This window comes from Gastrolobium bilobum, unplaced genomic scaffold (assembly GCF_033153095.1).
Source record: "Gastrolobium bilobum isolate Gb01-03AN ecotype WA unplaced genomic scaffold, APGP_CSIRO_Gbil_v1 utg10593, whole genome shotgun sequence".
Classification (NCBI taxonomy): domain Eukaryota; kingdom Viridiplantae; phylum Streptophyta; class Magnoliopsida; order Fabales; family Fabaceae; genus Gastrolobium; species Gastrolobium bilobum.
In genome coordinates, this window is record NW_026895851.1 from 153,015 (window position 1) to 165,938 (window position 12,924).

At 30.8% G+C, this 12,924-nt stretch overlaps 1 protein-coding gene across 1 annotated transcript; it reads right to left on the reverse strand.

Moving 5' to 3' along the window:
- Window positions 1-3,721: 3,721 nt before the first annotated feature.
- LOC133296414 (protein NRT1/ PTR FAMILY 5.4-like) lies at window positions 3,722-12,471 on the reverse strand. The gene is made up of 5 exons (XM_061495387.1): window positions 12,319-12,471; window positions 11,941-12,158; window positions 8,542-8,784; window positions 5,510-5,790; window positions 3,722-4,767 (listed from the first exon to the last, which is right to left on the reverse strand). The coding sequence occupies exons 1-5, from the start codon at window positions 12,416-12,418 to the stop codon at window positions 3,888-3,890; spliced, it is 1,722 nt and encodes a 573-aa protein (XP_061351371.1). The 5' UTR covers window positions 12,419-12,471; the 3' UTR covers window positions 3,722-3,887.
- Window positions 12,472-12,924: the final 453 nt, after the last annotated feature.

Here is a 12,924-nt window from a genome sequence, read left to right on the forward strand (position 1 = left end):
GCGTAATTCATACTTGGTAGTTTAGCTGGCCAGTAGGACTATTTGCATCTGAGTATCCTTAGGACAGCTTGAGAGCTCGAGGGATTTCTCCTGGAGATGTTTGTTTACACACTGCATGGATATGTATTTATTGCATTATTATTGTTATTGCTATTACACTGTTATTGAACTATGGGGTGGAGAGATGCTCCAAGGACCCCTGGTTTACTGTGATATAATCGTATATCTCACCCCATGTTGTGGGGACCCCCTTTCAGGAAAGAATGCTGCAGGAGCCTGTGGTGGCAAGTGGCCATATTTGGATTATACATGACATGTAGTAATACTATATATAAGATTTACATTTGAAAGCTAATTGCTATATGTATGTCATGCTTTATTTTGGTGGACTTAGCCTATGCTCATCTCCTTTGGTATCTCTTTTGTTGATGGGAGCCAAGGAGTTGATCATAGTGTTTTGTAGCTAAGTCCCATGAATTGTAATTAAGACGTATTGTAATATTGTAATTAATGGAGATATATGTATGAGGAAATGTTATGCATGCTTCTCTTAGGGTATGAGTACTTTGAAAGACTAGAATTCATGTATTGAAAGAATTATATGATTGTCAATTAGGTGAAAGAAGACCTTTAGATTGAAAATCCAAGTAAAGGTAAAGATATTCCATCTTGTTGTCCAATTTTTGTATCCTATATGATAGATTTGGACCCTTGTGTCTTAATGGAAGTGGTAGATCTTTTTCTTAGCTTTCCATTGAGACCAAGATTTTGTAATTTGGATGTGTACAACTCTAGTTAGGGTTAAAACACTCAAGCTTGGTGTTGTCCCCAGAAATCTGGCGCTACTAGCGCCGTGTTGGCGCTAGCCGCGCCAAGGGACAGAGAGGGAACGTATTCCTGGCGCTAATCGCGCCAGTCTTCCGCTAACCGTGCCAAATACAGGGAAACACTCTGTTGTTTCACGCTAATTGCGCCATTTTCACGCTAATCGCGCCGGAAACAGTGGGTTCAACACTCGTTACGTAGAAAGTTCATAACTTGGGCTACGGTGCTCCGATTTGAGCGCGGTTTGAACCTACGCGTATATAACGAAGAGATATATAACATATTGGAAGGTGAGAACTATAAAGTAAGTATAGAAATTCCAATTTAATAGAAAGTGAAGAGATTCTAGTATTGAACTCGAACAAAATAATGATATGATGTTAAGTTTAGTTTTGATTATTCCGCAAAGTATAAGGTTATGGTCACGCAATTGGTTATTTCAAACTCGGAGTTGTTAAAAAGGAAAACAAGTAAGTTTTAAAAAGGAAAACGAAAAATTTCTCCGGGTTTTTAATTGAACCAATGTGATTGTAACTGCGCTTAATATCATAAAGCAATGTTAACAAACCGGTTCTAGAACGGGGTGTTACATTTGGGGAGGTGGTTTTGCCTTTTTAACTTTTTTGGGAAGGTAGATTTTGCCTCTTCTAGATCGGATTGATGGCTGAGTAAGTCACAGGTACATTGTCTTATGCTGCCAGACTATTGTAGTAGACTCTCTAAAAGCGAAGCGCATTGACCGAGTAGCTCCTATCTGAGTTGATAATCATTTTTATTAGGTTCTCCAAATTCATCTTCATTTGGGATTGGGGTACAATCCTTTAATCAGGATCACGATGGCTCCAAATCTGTCTTCATCTCGAACTGTGGTGCAGTCCTTTTATCAGGATCATGATGGCTCAAAATCCATCTTCATCTTAAATTAGGGTGCAATCCTTTCATCAGGATCATCAAAACATATCTTGTTTCTACAGGAACCAAGACTCGCTCACTCTTTGTTGGTAACCCCATGAATAGTCGAAGAACCTTCTGCTTAAGAGAGAGTTCATAGTTTTAGGACTCACATCTTCTGCTTATACTAAAAGAGTACACTTATGTTTGAAATGCAAGTGTGATTTAAAAGTAATCTAGTCCTACATCAATTAAGAATGAGTTAAGAGAGGAAAATATAAGTGAAAAGACCCATAAACTTAATTCCTTAAGGTTTTGGGTTGAGATGTAATGTCAGACTCACTTATTTGTATGTTGGGTTCATTATTTAGTCCATTGTTAGTGGTCTCCCCTATTTAGGGCTCCTTTCAAATCTCCTAACAATTGGTATTAGAGCAATTGTTTGGCAGAAATATATATCTTCTTTACTAATGTCACATATAGGTAGGGGTGACAATTTTCAAAGCGACCAGCTGACACGACACGGAAAATTCGTGTTTGGGTCAACCAGTTTTCAAATTCATGTGCGATCGGGTTGACAAGAACTAACATGAAAAATTCGTGTTGTGTCGCTTGTCAACCTACGAACCCAAAATTGACCCGTATTAATTTTTTTATAGGTTATTCGTGTCTTATCGTGTTATGTCGACCCACATAATAAGTAATACAATATAGGGTTGACAAGTTATTCGTGTTGTGTCGTGCCAACTCACAAAATGAGTGGGTCGTGTTTGTGTCAAAGGTTTTAACCCGATTTATGTATAGAATGTTGAGTGTATTCATATTCATGTTGTGTCGTGTCAAGTTATGTCAACCCAAATTGCTACTTCTATGTATAGGTTTCTCAAATTTAATACGGGGCTCATATATTAAAAATGGGATTAGTGTTTCTCATGTTATAAGAGATAATTTTATCTCTTACACAGTGTCCATGTTTTCTTTTTCTCTCCCTTCTCTTCACATGAGACACTTTTATATGTATGTAGGAGATAAAATTATTTCTTATAACATGAGAAACATTAATCCCATTAAAAATTTAATAAGTTTACCAACAAGACTTAAAAGTGAAATATTAAGTAAGTTGCATTCTCAAAAGGAAATTGGAATAATGCAATTATTTAGAAAATTTTCTATTCACAAAAATGTTGGTAAAAATATCCTGATCAAAGAATTTTAAAATTTAATATGAAACTTTTATTAAAGACTATTTAATTATTTCCATTCTTGTATAAATTTGGAGAAGGAAAAGCTTCTCATAATTAATTTTCTAATAAGTATATTTTTTAATAAATTTATTTTTAATAATTTTATTCCCAAATCTTTTCTTTAATATAACTACTTAAGTAAGGATTTGGATCACTTGCAGTTCAAATGCAAACAGTGGCGGAGCTACGTATTAGCTGGGTGTAGTCTTGTCCGAGCTAAATTTTAACAAATTATACCTATCATGTATAATTATATAATTAATTATAATTTGGCCCAATCTAAAATTATAATTTAGCCCGGGCTAAAATTTATAATTTGGCCCTATCAAAAAATTAAAATATATTTGGTGGGAGATTTGAGTAAGTTGTATTAAGTTATGTGTTCCATTTCCATTTATATAAAAAAATTAAAATATATTCAATAAAATTTAAAAAAATATTTAGTAAAATTATAATTCTTTTTTATGCTTTTTGCTCAGGTGTTTTGTATTTAATATAATTTAAATATATTATGATATGAACTAATTAAAATTAAAAAAAATAAATACACATATAATTTTTTGGCCCGAACTCCGATTGGAGCCTGGCTCCGCCACTGACTGCAAATGTAATTAAACAGAGAAAAAAAAATCAAAACAGAGGAGGTGGATCTCCCAACTGATCCAAATCCAAGTAAGTATTAGATATAAGTAGGCTAAGTAGCTTGTGTATGTCCTGTCATCTTAAACCAAGTCATTCATGAAGTTGTGCACATAATCCGAAAGCATATACATATATCATTCACTGAATTCACTCAGATTGAAATCCGCGTAACAACTAGCTAGTAGTTATTGGAATTACAATGTCTATCATAATCAATACTCATCTTGCTTTTTGGTATTGATGACATTAGCTATAGCTAAAGTCAAACTTTTTTTTTCTCTCTCGTTACACCCCATGACGGAATTTGTTGAGGTTAGAACCCTGTTGATTACTTGTTTCACCCCCATCTACCTTTTTGTACACATAACCCTTAGCGATCCAAAGATACACACACAAATTTACAGCACTTAACAAAGCCAAAACCCAGTAAAAGTAATCAAGATGTGCTCTATTAAGGTTGTTTCCTAACCATTTCCCACCAGCTCTTGAAGTGATTGCCTCCAAAATAGCTATAATAGCATTACTAACAAAGCTTCCAACTCCTACTATGCTTATATATGCTGCAGCTCCCAAGCTTCTCAATGCCTCTGGCATTTGATCATAGAACAACTCTTGTAGCCCAACAATTGTGAATGAATCAGCAACCCCAATAATCATATACTGAGGAAGTAGCCACCAAACGCTCATTGGTAACACTGCTTTAGGATCATCTATTAGACCATGGTCTCTAGCAACACCAACCCTTTTGGCCTCAACAAGAGCTGACACAATCATGCTGAGTATGGACAAAAATAGACCAACCCCAATCCTCTGCAACACTGTTATACCAGTGTGGTGCCCTGTGAATCTTCTAGCTAGTGGCACAAAAACCCGGTCATAGATTGGAACAGCAAAAAGGATTGTGATTCCAACAAGGCCTTGAAGTGATGCTGGAGGGATTTGAAAGTGTGGTCCTATGGAACGGATCAATGTGCTACCTTGCTTAGTGAAATATGTGTGTACTTGAGCTTGAACAACAGTGAACATCAAACAGCTTAGCCATATTGGGATTAGGCGAATTACAAGCTTTGCTTCTTCAACTTGTGTCACTGTACATAGCCTCCAAGGATCTCTGATTTTTCTTGATGCATCAATCTCATCAATGATGATTGCCTTGTCCAGAAATCTATTACAATTTTTCATATTTTTTTTTTTTTATTTTGAAAGAAGAATTTCCCTTTAGTAATAATGTGGTAATAAAAAGTGTCATCTGAAGCAACAAAAAACACAGAAAAAGTCTAGACCCATGATAAATTGTTGGAATCAACTCCAACCATACCCAATCCACGTGGCCCATATTCTTTTGTATTTAAATTCTTTTACCTAATTTTCAATTCTTCATATTGAAATTAATAAAGTGACTTAATCATACAAATTTCTTAGTAGTATGCATACATTTTTTTTTTTTTTTGCTAAGTTGTTCCTTTTTTGTAAGTTTATTACACACATGTTTGTATACAAGAAATAGTAAATTTAAGATAATAAGTGTCGTATTTATACTATTTAACTAAGTGAAACACATGTATAAAACCCTCTAATTAACCTCCTTACTCTCTTATCAAGAACGTAATTGGATTTATTATATCTAACGTAATAATATATGTTAATTATATTGACACTCTCTACAATAAAAAAAAGGTTCAACTTAGTTGCCCACAAAAAAAAAATCAATGTCTTTATCTTCAAAAAAGGTACAGACTCATCCAAATTATGCATAGTTTTCCCAGCACAAATTCAACATCCTTTCCGCTTCTATTTATGAAGAGAAAATATGTTATTTGTTTCAAAATGGAAAGGACGTAAAGCACAGCTTTAAATTCACAAGAGAGAAAAATACCGAGAGTTATAGTATAATGAATGGCACACACCTACACTGATGAGTTTGTTGCAAAGTGTGGAATTTGGGTGGAACATGGAGACGATGGGGCTCATCATGATTTTCCTCATCATAGCAATAATTGTTATGACCGGGCGTGTCTTGCACGCGCCACTTACGAGCAGCAGCAACAAAAACTTGGGCCAGCCTAGTTAATGGGCTCCCTGCAGGGCTTTCCTTTCTATACCTTTTGATTCCCAACAAGAAGAGTGCCAATGCCAAAGCCAACACTGCTGCCAGCACTCCCAACCCCACTCCCCACCCTACATTGTCCTGTTCAATTTTTCCAATAATTCAATCTTCATCATCAATTACAATTATTCCATTGGCTCTTTATGAAAAGATGATCAAGGAAGAAGAATAAACTATGATCAAACTAATATATATATATATATATATATATATATGTAAAATTACTTTTAGAGCCGCTTTACGTACAACAATTATAGGTGTATAGTTATGATTCTCCGCATTTAATGTTTTCATGTATATATATGGCAAGTATTTGAGAAAACCTTTATAGCGACGAAATTGCTATAAAATTTTCGTTGCTAATTTCATCATCGCAACTATTTTTCATCGCAGATTCCCTCGCAAACGATGTTTGCGACGAAATTTGCAAGGAAAATCGAATTAGCTACGAATTTTGTGAGAGAAATTTTATTAAAATTCCGTCGCTACACAGATTTTTTCCAGTAGTAGCTGCAAAAATATAAACCCTATATATATATATATATATATATATATATATATATATATATATATATATATGAGAAAAATATTTCTACAGCCACTTTAGATAAGATTATTTACGGCTACCCTTTTTAACTAAGCATGACCGGTCATACATAGTTATAAGAATAAAACTGTTCTTTTTTTTTCTCTCCTCATACACTATCGGCTAATGTGACGGAGAGAGAAAATGCAATTTTTATGTATGACCGGTCATACTTAGTTTAAAAAGGGTAGCTGTAGACAACCTATCTAAAGTGGCTGTAGAAATATTTTTCATATATATATATATATATATATATATATATATATATATATATATATATATATATATATATATAACAAGCATAGGATCCTATGGTCCAGAGGTAATTATTAATAAGTTAAGCAATAATCATTTACGGCTCCTGCTTATTTGATCTTTACATAATTCATTCATAATTAATATAAATTTTATCATTCATACTTGAACTCCCAATTTTATATAGGTATTGATTATAAAATAAAATTATACATATTTTTTTAAGTTGTTATGTAATACTTAAATATTTAACTTTGGATACCCTGTTATTATAACATTGGTATATATTATTTATTAATCATATTTTATCAAATTATTGAAAATAATTATTTATTTTAATCATCACTTACTAATACATGATTAGATAATAATATAGACTCAATTTTTATCTAGAACCATTTATGTAAAATCTAAAAATCAACCCCCACTACTCACAGCTTTTACAATCAACCATTCCTTTCACTTAATGTGCCGACAGATTATGCATAGATGGAAAAGACTTGTATGAGGATTGAGGAATATGTTCCTATGTTGGACAAACTTGCTTCTCCAAAAAAGAAATGTGTGTGATCCATAAATTCTCCTTGGATGATAACATCCACTATAGCAATATTCTATCTCTTTTGGCGTTATACGACAATTTTTATTTATATATTGCTTCTCGCATTTGACGAGTCCTACCTACCTGGCAATACATAATTTTCTCCCATCTATTATCAAGTCCGTACGGACATGTGATAGTGTTTTATATTTTTTTTTTGGGTAAACAAATAGTGTTTTATTTTATATTTTAAAAGAAATTAGTATTTAATGTCAAGTTTGATAATGTATTTTAACTAGGTGGCAATTTTTCTATTAATTACTTTCATAAAGAATGAATAACAATTAACATCCAATTAGGATCATGTTTATTTTCCCCTACAAACAAATGTATAAATCTAGTAAGATGACAGAAATTAGCTTAATAAGAAGATCAACATAAACTTCAAAAAATAATTCAACAAATAGACAATAATAAAAAAGCAAGAAGAGAATTTTAAGTAAAATGTCAAAAAATTATTCTAAATTAATTTGTTTTAATAATATCTAATAATGTCTACTAATCCAAGTAATCGATCTAACATCTATATCTTGATTAAAAGTGTAAAAGTATTCATCTGAATTGGTTTGAACTACCAAAAAAAAAAAAAAAACAAACAAACAAACAAAGAATTGGTTTGAAAACTATATACAACTTGACTAATGGTGCTTTAAAATCAAAATAGTTAAGATATGCAAGTGTTATCAGGTATGAGTAAAGAAACGAATCATAAACAATCATATTAACAATTAAGTAAATCTCACTTTCTTATACAAAAAAAATAAAAGTAAATCTCACTTTCTTATACAAAAAAAATAAAAGTAAATCTCACTTTCTTATACAAAAAAAAAAAGTAAATCTCACTTTTGTTGTTCGAAACTTTTTATTATAATAGTTAACAAGTATCTTGAACGAATATTTTAATTCAAGTAAAATACTAATTAAAAGAAAAAAAGTATTCAAAATTATAAAGAGGATATGTATAATTAAATAAAAAAACATATATTACAAGTGGAATAGTATTTAAAATCAAAAAAATATTTATAATTACTTTAAGGGAATAACATCTGTCATTTTAAAGGATATAAGTTTATATCCTTTTAGATCCTAACCGTTAATTTCCGTCCATCAACGGTTATAATTTATTGGATCAAAATTATTAATTAATTAATAATAATTTTGGCCATTAAGTTTGACCCAATAGATTATAACCGTTAATGGACGGAAATCAACGGTTAGAATCTAAAATGATATAAGCTTATATCCTTTAAAAGAATAGATCATTTTCCCTTATTTTAAACATTATAATGTTGTAAGATGACCAAAAATCATTATTTCATTACTATTTTGGTGTTATTAATCTTTTAATAACAAAATTAAATGTACACTCTTAAGAATTTGATTAATTTACCTGAAGATATATCACTACAAATACAGCAGCAGTAGAACCAGCCACAATCCCCAAGTACCACCAATTGAAGAATGAACTCTTGGCATCCTTCTCCTCCGGCGTGTCGTCGTCGAATTGATCGGCGGCGAAGGTTTGAACGCATGGCTTGTGGCCTCCGTCGCCGATGGATAGCACGTAAAGGGCCACGAAGAAAAGCGTTTTGTGCTTAAGTGCCGACACAGATAGTGTCAAGAAAATCATGCCCTGTGCGTTTTTATGTGACGTGAGAATATAAGATTCTTTTACATCAACAACAGCTAAATTTATGTCATTAAATTAATTGCAAGTGCATGCATGGGGCTGACTTGTATATATAATATGGACAAACACAGTTAATATGCAAATCTTATGATGGAATATTGGAATCTTATGAGATGGCTCAAGCTCGTGGAAAGTGCTAATAATAAGAAATTCTTCACATAACAATTAATCTAATTGATCTCTCAACAACTATATAAAATTTACAATAATAATAAGAAGAAAAAACTAATAATTGATTTGAATTGAAATCACGGATTTTTTGACAGGTGGGGTGATGATCAATGTTTCTTAATTAGAGTTTGATTTGACGTTACATGTGAGTTACTTGTAGTTCGAGTTAAAAATAAAAATAAATAAATAAATAAACTTTCACCTACATCAGGATCAAGCATCTCCCCAATTTAAATTTATAATCTAAATCCTGGCTTTTTATAAACCCCGGGCGTTTTTTAGTTAAATTAATCTACATGTTGCTATAATTTTCAAAAAAATAAATTAAAAAAATAAATGGGTTTTTGCAATTTTAAAATTATAAATGAATCTCTATCATTGAAACAAAATCAATTAAATCCATGTCAGAATGAAAAAAAAAATCAATTAAATCCATGTCAGAATTTAAGAATAGATTGTTTAGGGATTATAAGGAATTACTGATTAACTTTGAGGGATTTTTGATTCCGTATAAAATTAAAAAAATTTACTCCTCATTTCATTTATTTATTTTTTTCAATCTAATTATTATTATTTATTTAAAATTAATAATTACTTAATTAGTATAATTTAATAAACTATAATAGTTAGATGGACAAAAATTGATAAATGAGATAAAAAAAATGATTTTTTAATCTTACACTGAAATAAAGCCATCCCCCTCTAACTTTTATTTTTAATATATAATCTACCTTTATGAATCTTTATCCAAAAAAATCAACAAAACAAAAGACGCTATGACGTTAGCGGAACAAAAATGAGAGTTTGACATATTGTATAAATTCAAATAACTATAATTTGCATTTATCATAGGAAAATACATCTATTATATAACAAATAGACATGGGATCCACAATTTTTTATTTTCTCTTTCCTCAACTCATTTTCTCTCTTTTCTTTTATGTTTGTGTAGGATCAAATAGTGTTTTTTATATAACATTATATAAGTATAACCCTTTATCATATCAACCCTCTTTTATTTAAACAAAAATCCTATATTTATAAAAGGTAATCCTTATAAATTTGTTGAATGAACTATTGATTATGATTAAAATTATAAAACTACTTTTTCACAGTCAAATATCCTTATCCATAATTAGCCTTATTTTTAAAATTAAAGTGACATTTAAAGTGATATTTTTTATGAGTTTAATATTTTTCATATTATAAAAAATAAAATTATCTTTTATATAGAAAAAAGATCTGTTTACAATTTTTTTTACAAAGTTATGCAAATTGCACTATGTTCTCCCGGAAGAAAATAATGTGATTACTGTTCTTCCGAAAGAAAATAGTGTAGTTTGTACGAGTTTGTAAACAAAAAAATTTGTAAATATAAACTGTTCCATATATATATATATATATATATATATATATATATATATATATATAGTAAACATTTCTGCAGTCACTTTAGATAAGGTTATCTACAGCCACTATTTTTAACTATGTTCTCCCGGGAGAACATAGTTATAATAGTAAAGTTGCTTTTTTTTTTCTCTCCTCAGTTACTTTTCAGAACCTATTTGTCGACGTGGAGAGAGAAAAAAACAACAACTTTAATATTATAACTATGTTCTCCCGAGAGAACATAGTTATAGTCATGGTAATTAAAATCTGGATTTAAATCTTAAAATCCCGATTTTAACGATTTATTTTTGGCAAAACGATTTAGATTTCACTTAAAATCGTTTTCAATATAAAATTCCGATTTAGACATTTACTTAAGTCTCGATTTTAAGGTTTAAATCCTGATTTTAACTATTGAAATAATGTTAAGCAAGTTAAAAAAATTGTTGAATATAACATTGTTGATGTTTCATCCGAAGATGAATGGATTGTGAAAAATGAAGGAACTTTATCTCATGTTGAAAGTTTAGATGAAGACAATTTTGAATGATGTAGTTGAAGATCACGTGGAACAGAATGTTTTCGATGATAATAACTTGAATGATTTATTAGTTTAGACCCTTAGCGTATGACAATTGTATGCAAATGTATAAGGATGGTGGCAGGTAATCTATTTTTCTTAATTTTTTTTTATACATAAGCATATGTATATAAAAATTTAATTTTAGAGTGCAGATAAAATTTACGATTTGTATTACGATTTTACGATTTACGATTTTTTATTTCTTTTTCGATTTTAGGTAAAATCTCAATTTTGATTACCTTGATTATAGTTAAAAATGGTGGCGGTAGATAACCTTATCTAAAATGGCTGTAGAAATACTTTCTATATATGTGTATATATATATATATATATATATATATATATATATATATATATATATATATATGGGTAAATATTTCTACAGCCACTTTAGATAATTATGTTCTCCCGGGAGGATATAGTTATAACATTAAAGTTGCTTTTTTTTCTCTCTCTTCATTTATTTTTCACAACCTATCTGCTGACGTGAAGAGAGAGAAAAAAAAAACAACTTTAGTATTATAACTATGTTCTCTCGGAAGAACATAATTATAAAAGAGTTGTTGTATATAAGCTTATCTAAAGTGGCCGTAGAAATATTTGTTTTCTTTTATATATATATATATATATAGATATATAGATAAAATATCTCCCGGAACTTAAGAAAATATCACACTCATTTACTGTTGTTCCTTGCCGTGTGGGAACATAGTTATATAAAAGAAAAAAAATTCGAAAAAGACAAAATTGTGGCATCATACAGATTTACAGAGATGCGAGACGGTGAGCACATTAGATTAGATTCCAGCAGAAATAAAGAACGAATGACTCAATTTTGAAAGAAAAAAAAAGAAAAAAATAAAAAAAGGAAAAAACGATTGAGAGAGACGGTACCAAATGAAACTTTATAAATAATAATAATAATAATAATAAGGATGAGGATGAGATTTATTTACCAAGAGATAAACGAGGGAAGACAAGAGTATGGTGTTGAAGCGACCCAGATAGGAATCAGCAATGAAGCCACCAAGCAAAGGAAAGAGAGAAGAAACACCAACCCATGTGTTGACATTTTTTGCAGCTGTTGTGATTGGTTCATTCAGAACATTTGTGAGATATGTGATGAGATTCCCAGCCAACCCCTGATATGCAAATCTCTCTGCAAATTCCACAACTACAGAGGAAGAAAAGAAAAAAAGATGACACCAAGATATGATTCCTGAACAAGAACCTTAAATAGGATTTGTGTGTGTCCCCAAATCAAACTAGTGAAAAGAGAGAGAGAGAAAGAAGAAATGGGTGTTTGACTAAATGGAGGGTTGAGTTGAGCTCACATATGATGAAGATGGCAGCATGCCAACCACCCTTTGGGGTTGTGGTGTGGTGGATGAGGGAGTTGCTTTTGTTGTTGCTGTTGCTGCTGCTATCTGCCATGACTAATTGGTTGTGCAGCTAGGAGGATTTGAAAATTTTGAGTCAATGTTGTGGTGAATTAATCAAGTTTGAAGAAGCTCCATAGGGGGATTTGGTGCTTATATAGGCACAATTCTGAGACTAGCATGTTTTGATTGTGGATGTGAGTGAACCAGCGCTCAAAATTGGGGCAGGAAATTTAGAATGTAAATATCAGTGTACTTTTTGACCCAAATGGGTATGAATTAAAGCGTTAATATTTGTCGTATTATCTTATCTCACGCGCATATAAAAATATATAAGATTTATATATTTATATGAAAAAAAGAGAAAGCATGAACTTATATATTTTTATGTATATATAAGAGATAAATTTATTTTTTATAATATGAGAAATAATAAAAACTCTAAATTAATATAGGATCAGTTATTCTATCTATTTATTTCCTATCCATCTTTATCTTTCGCTCTCCAATATCATTAGATTTAAATCTCATCTATTTTTATCATTTCTCTCTTCTATTGAA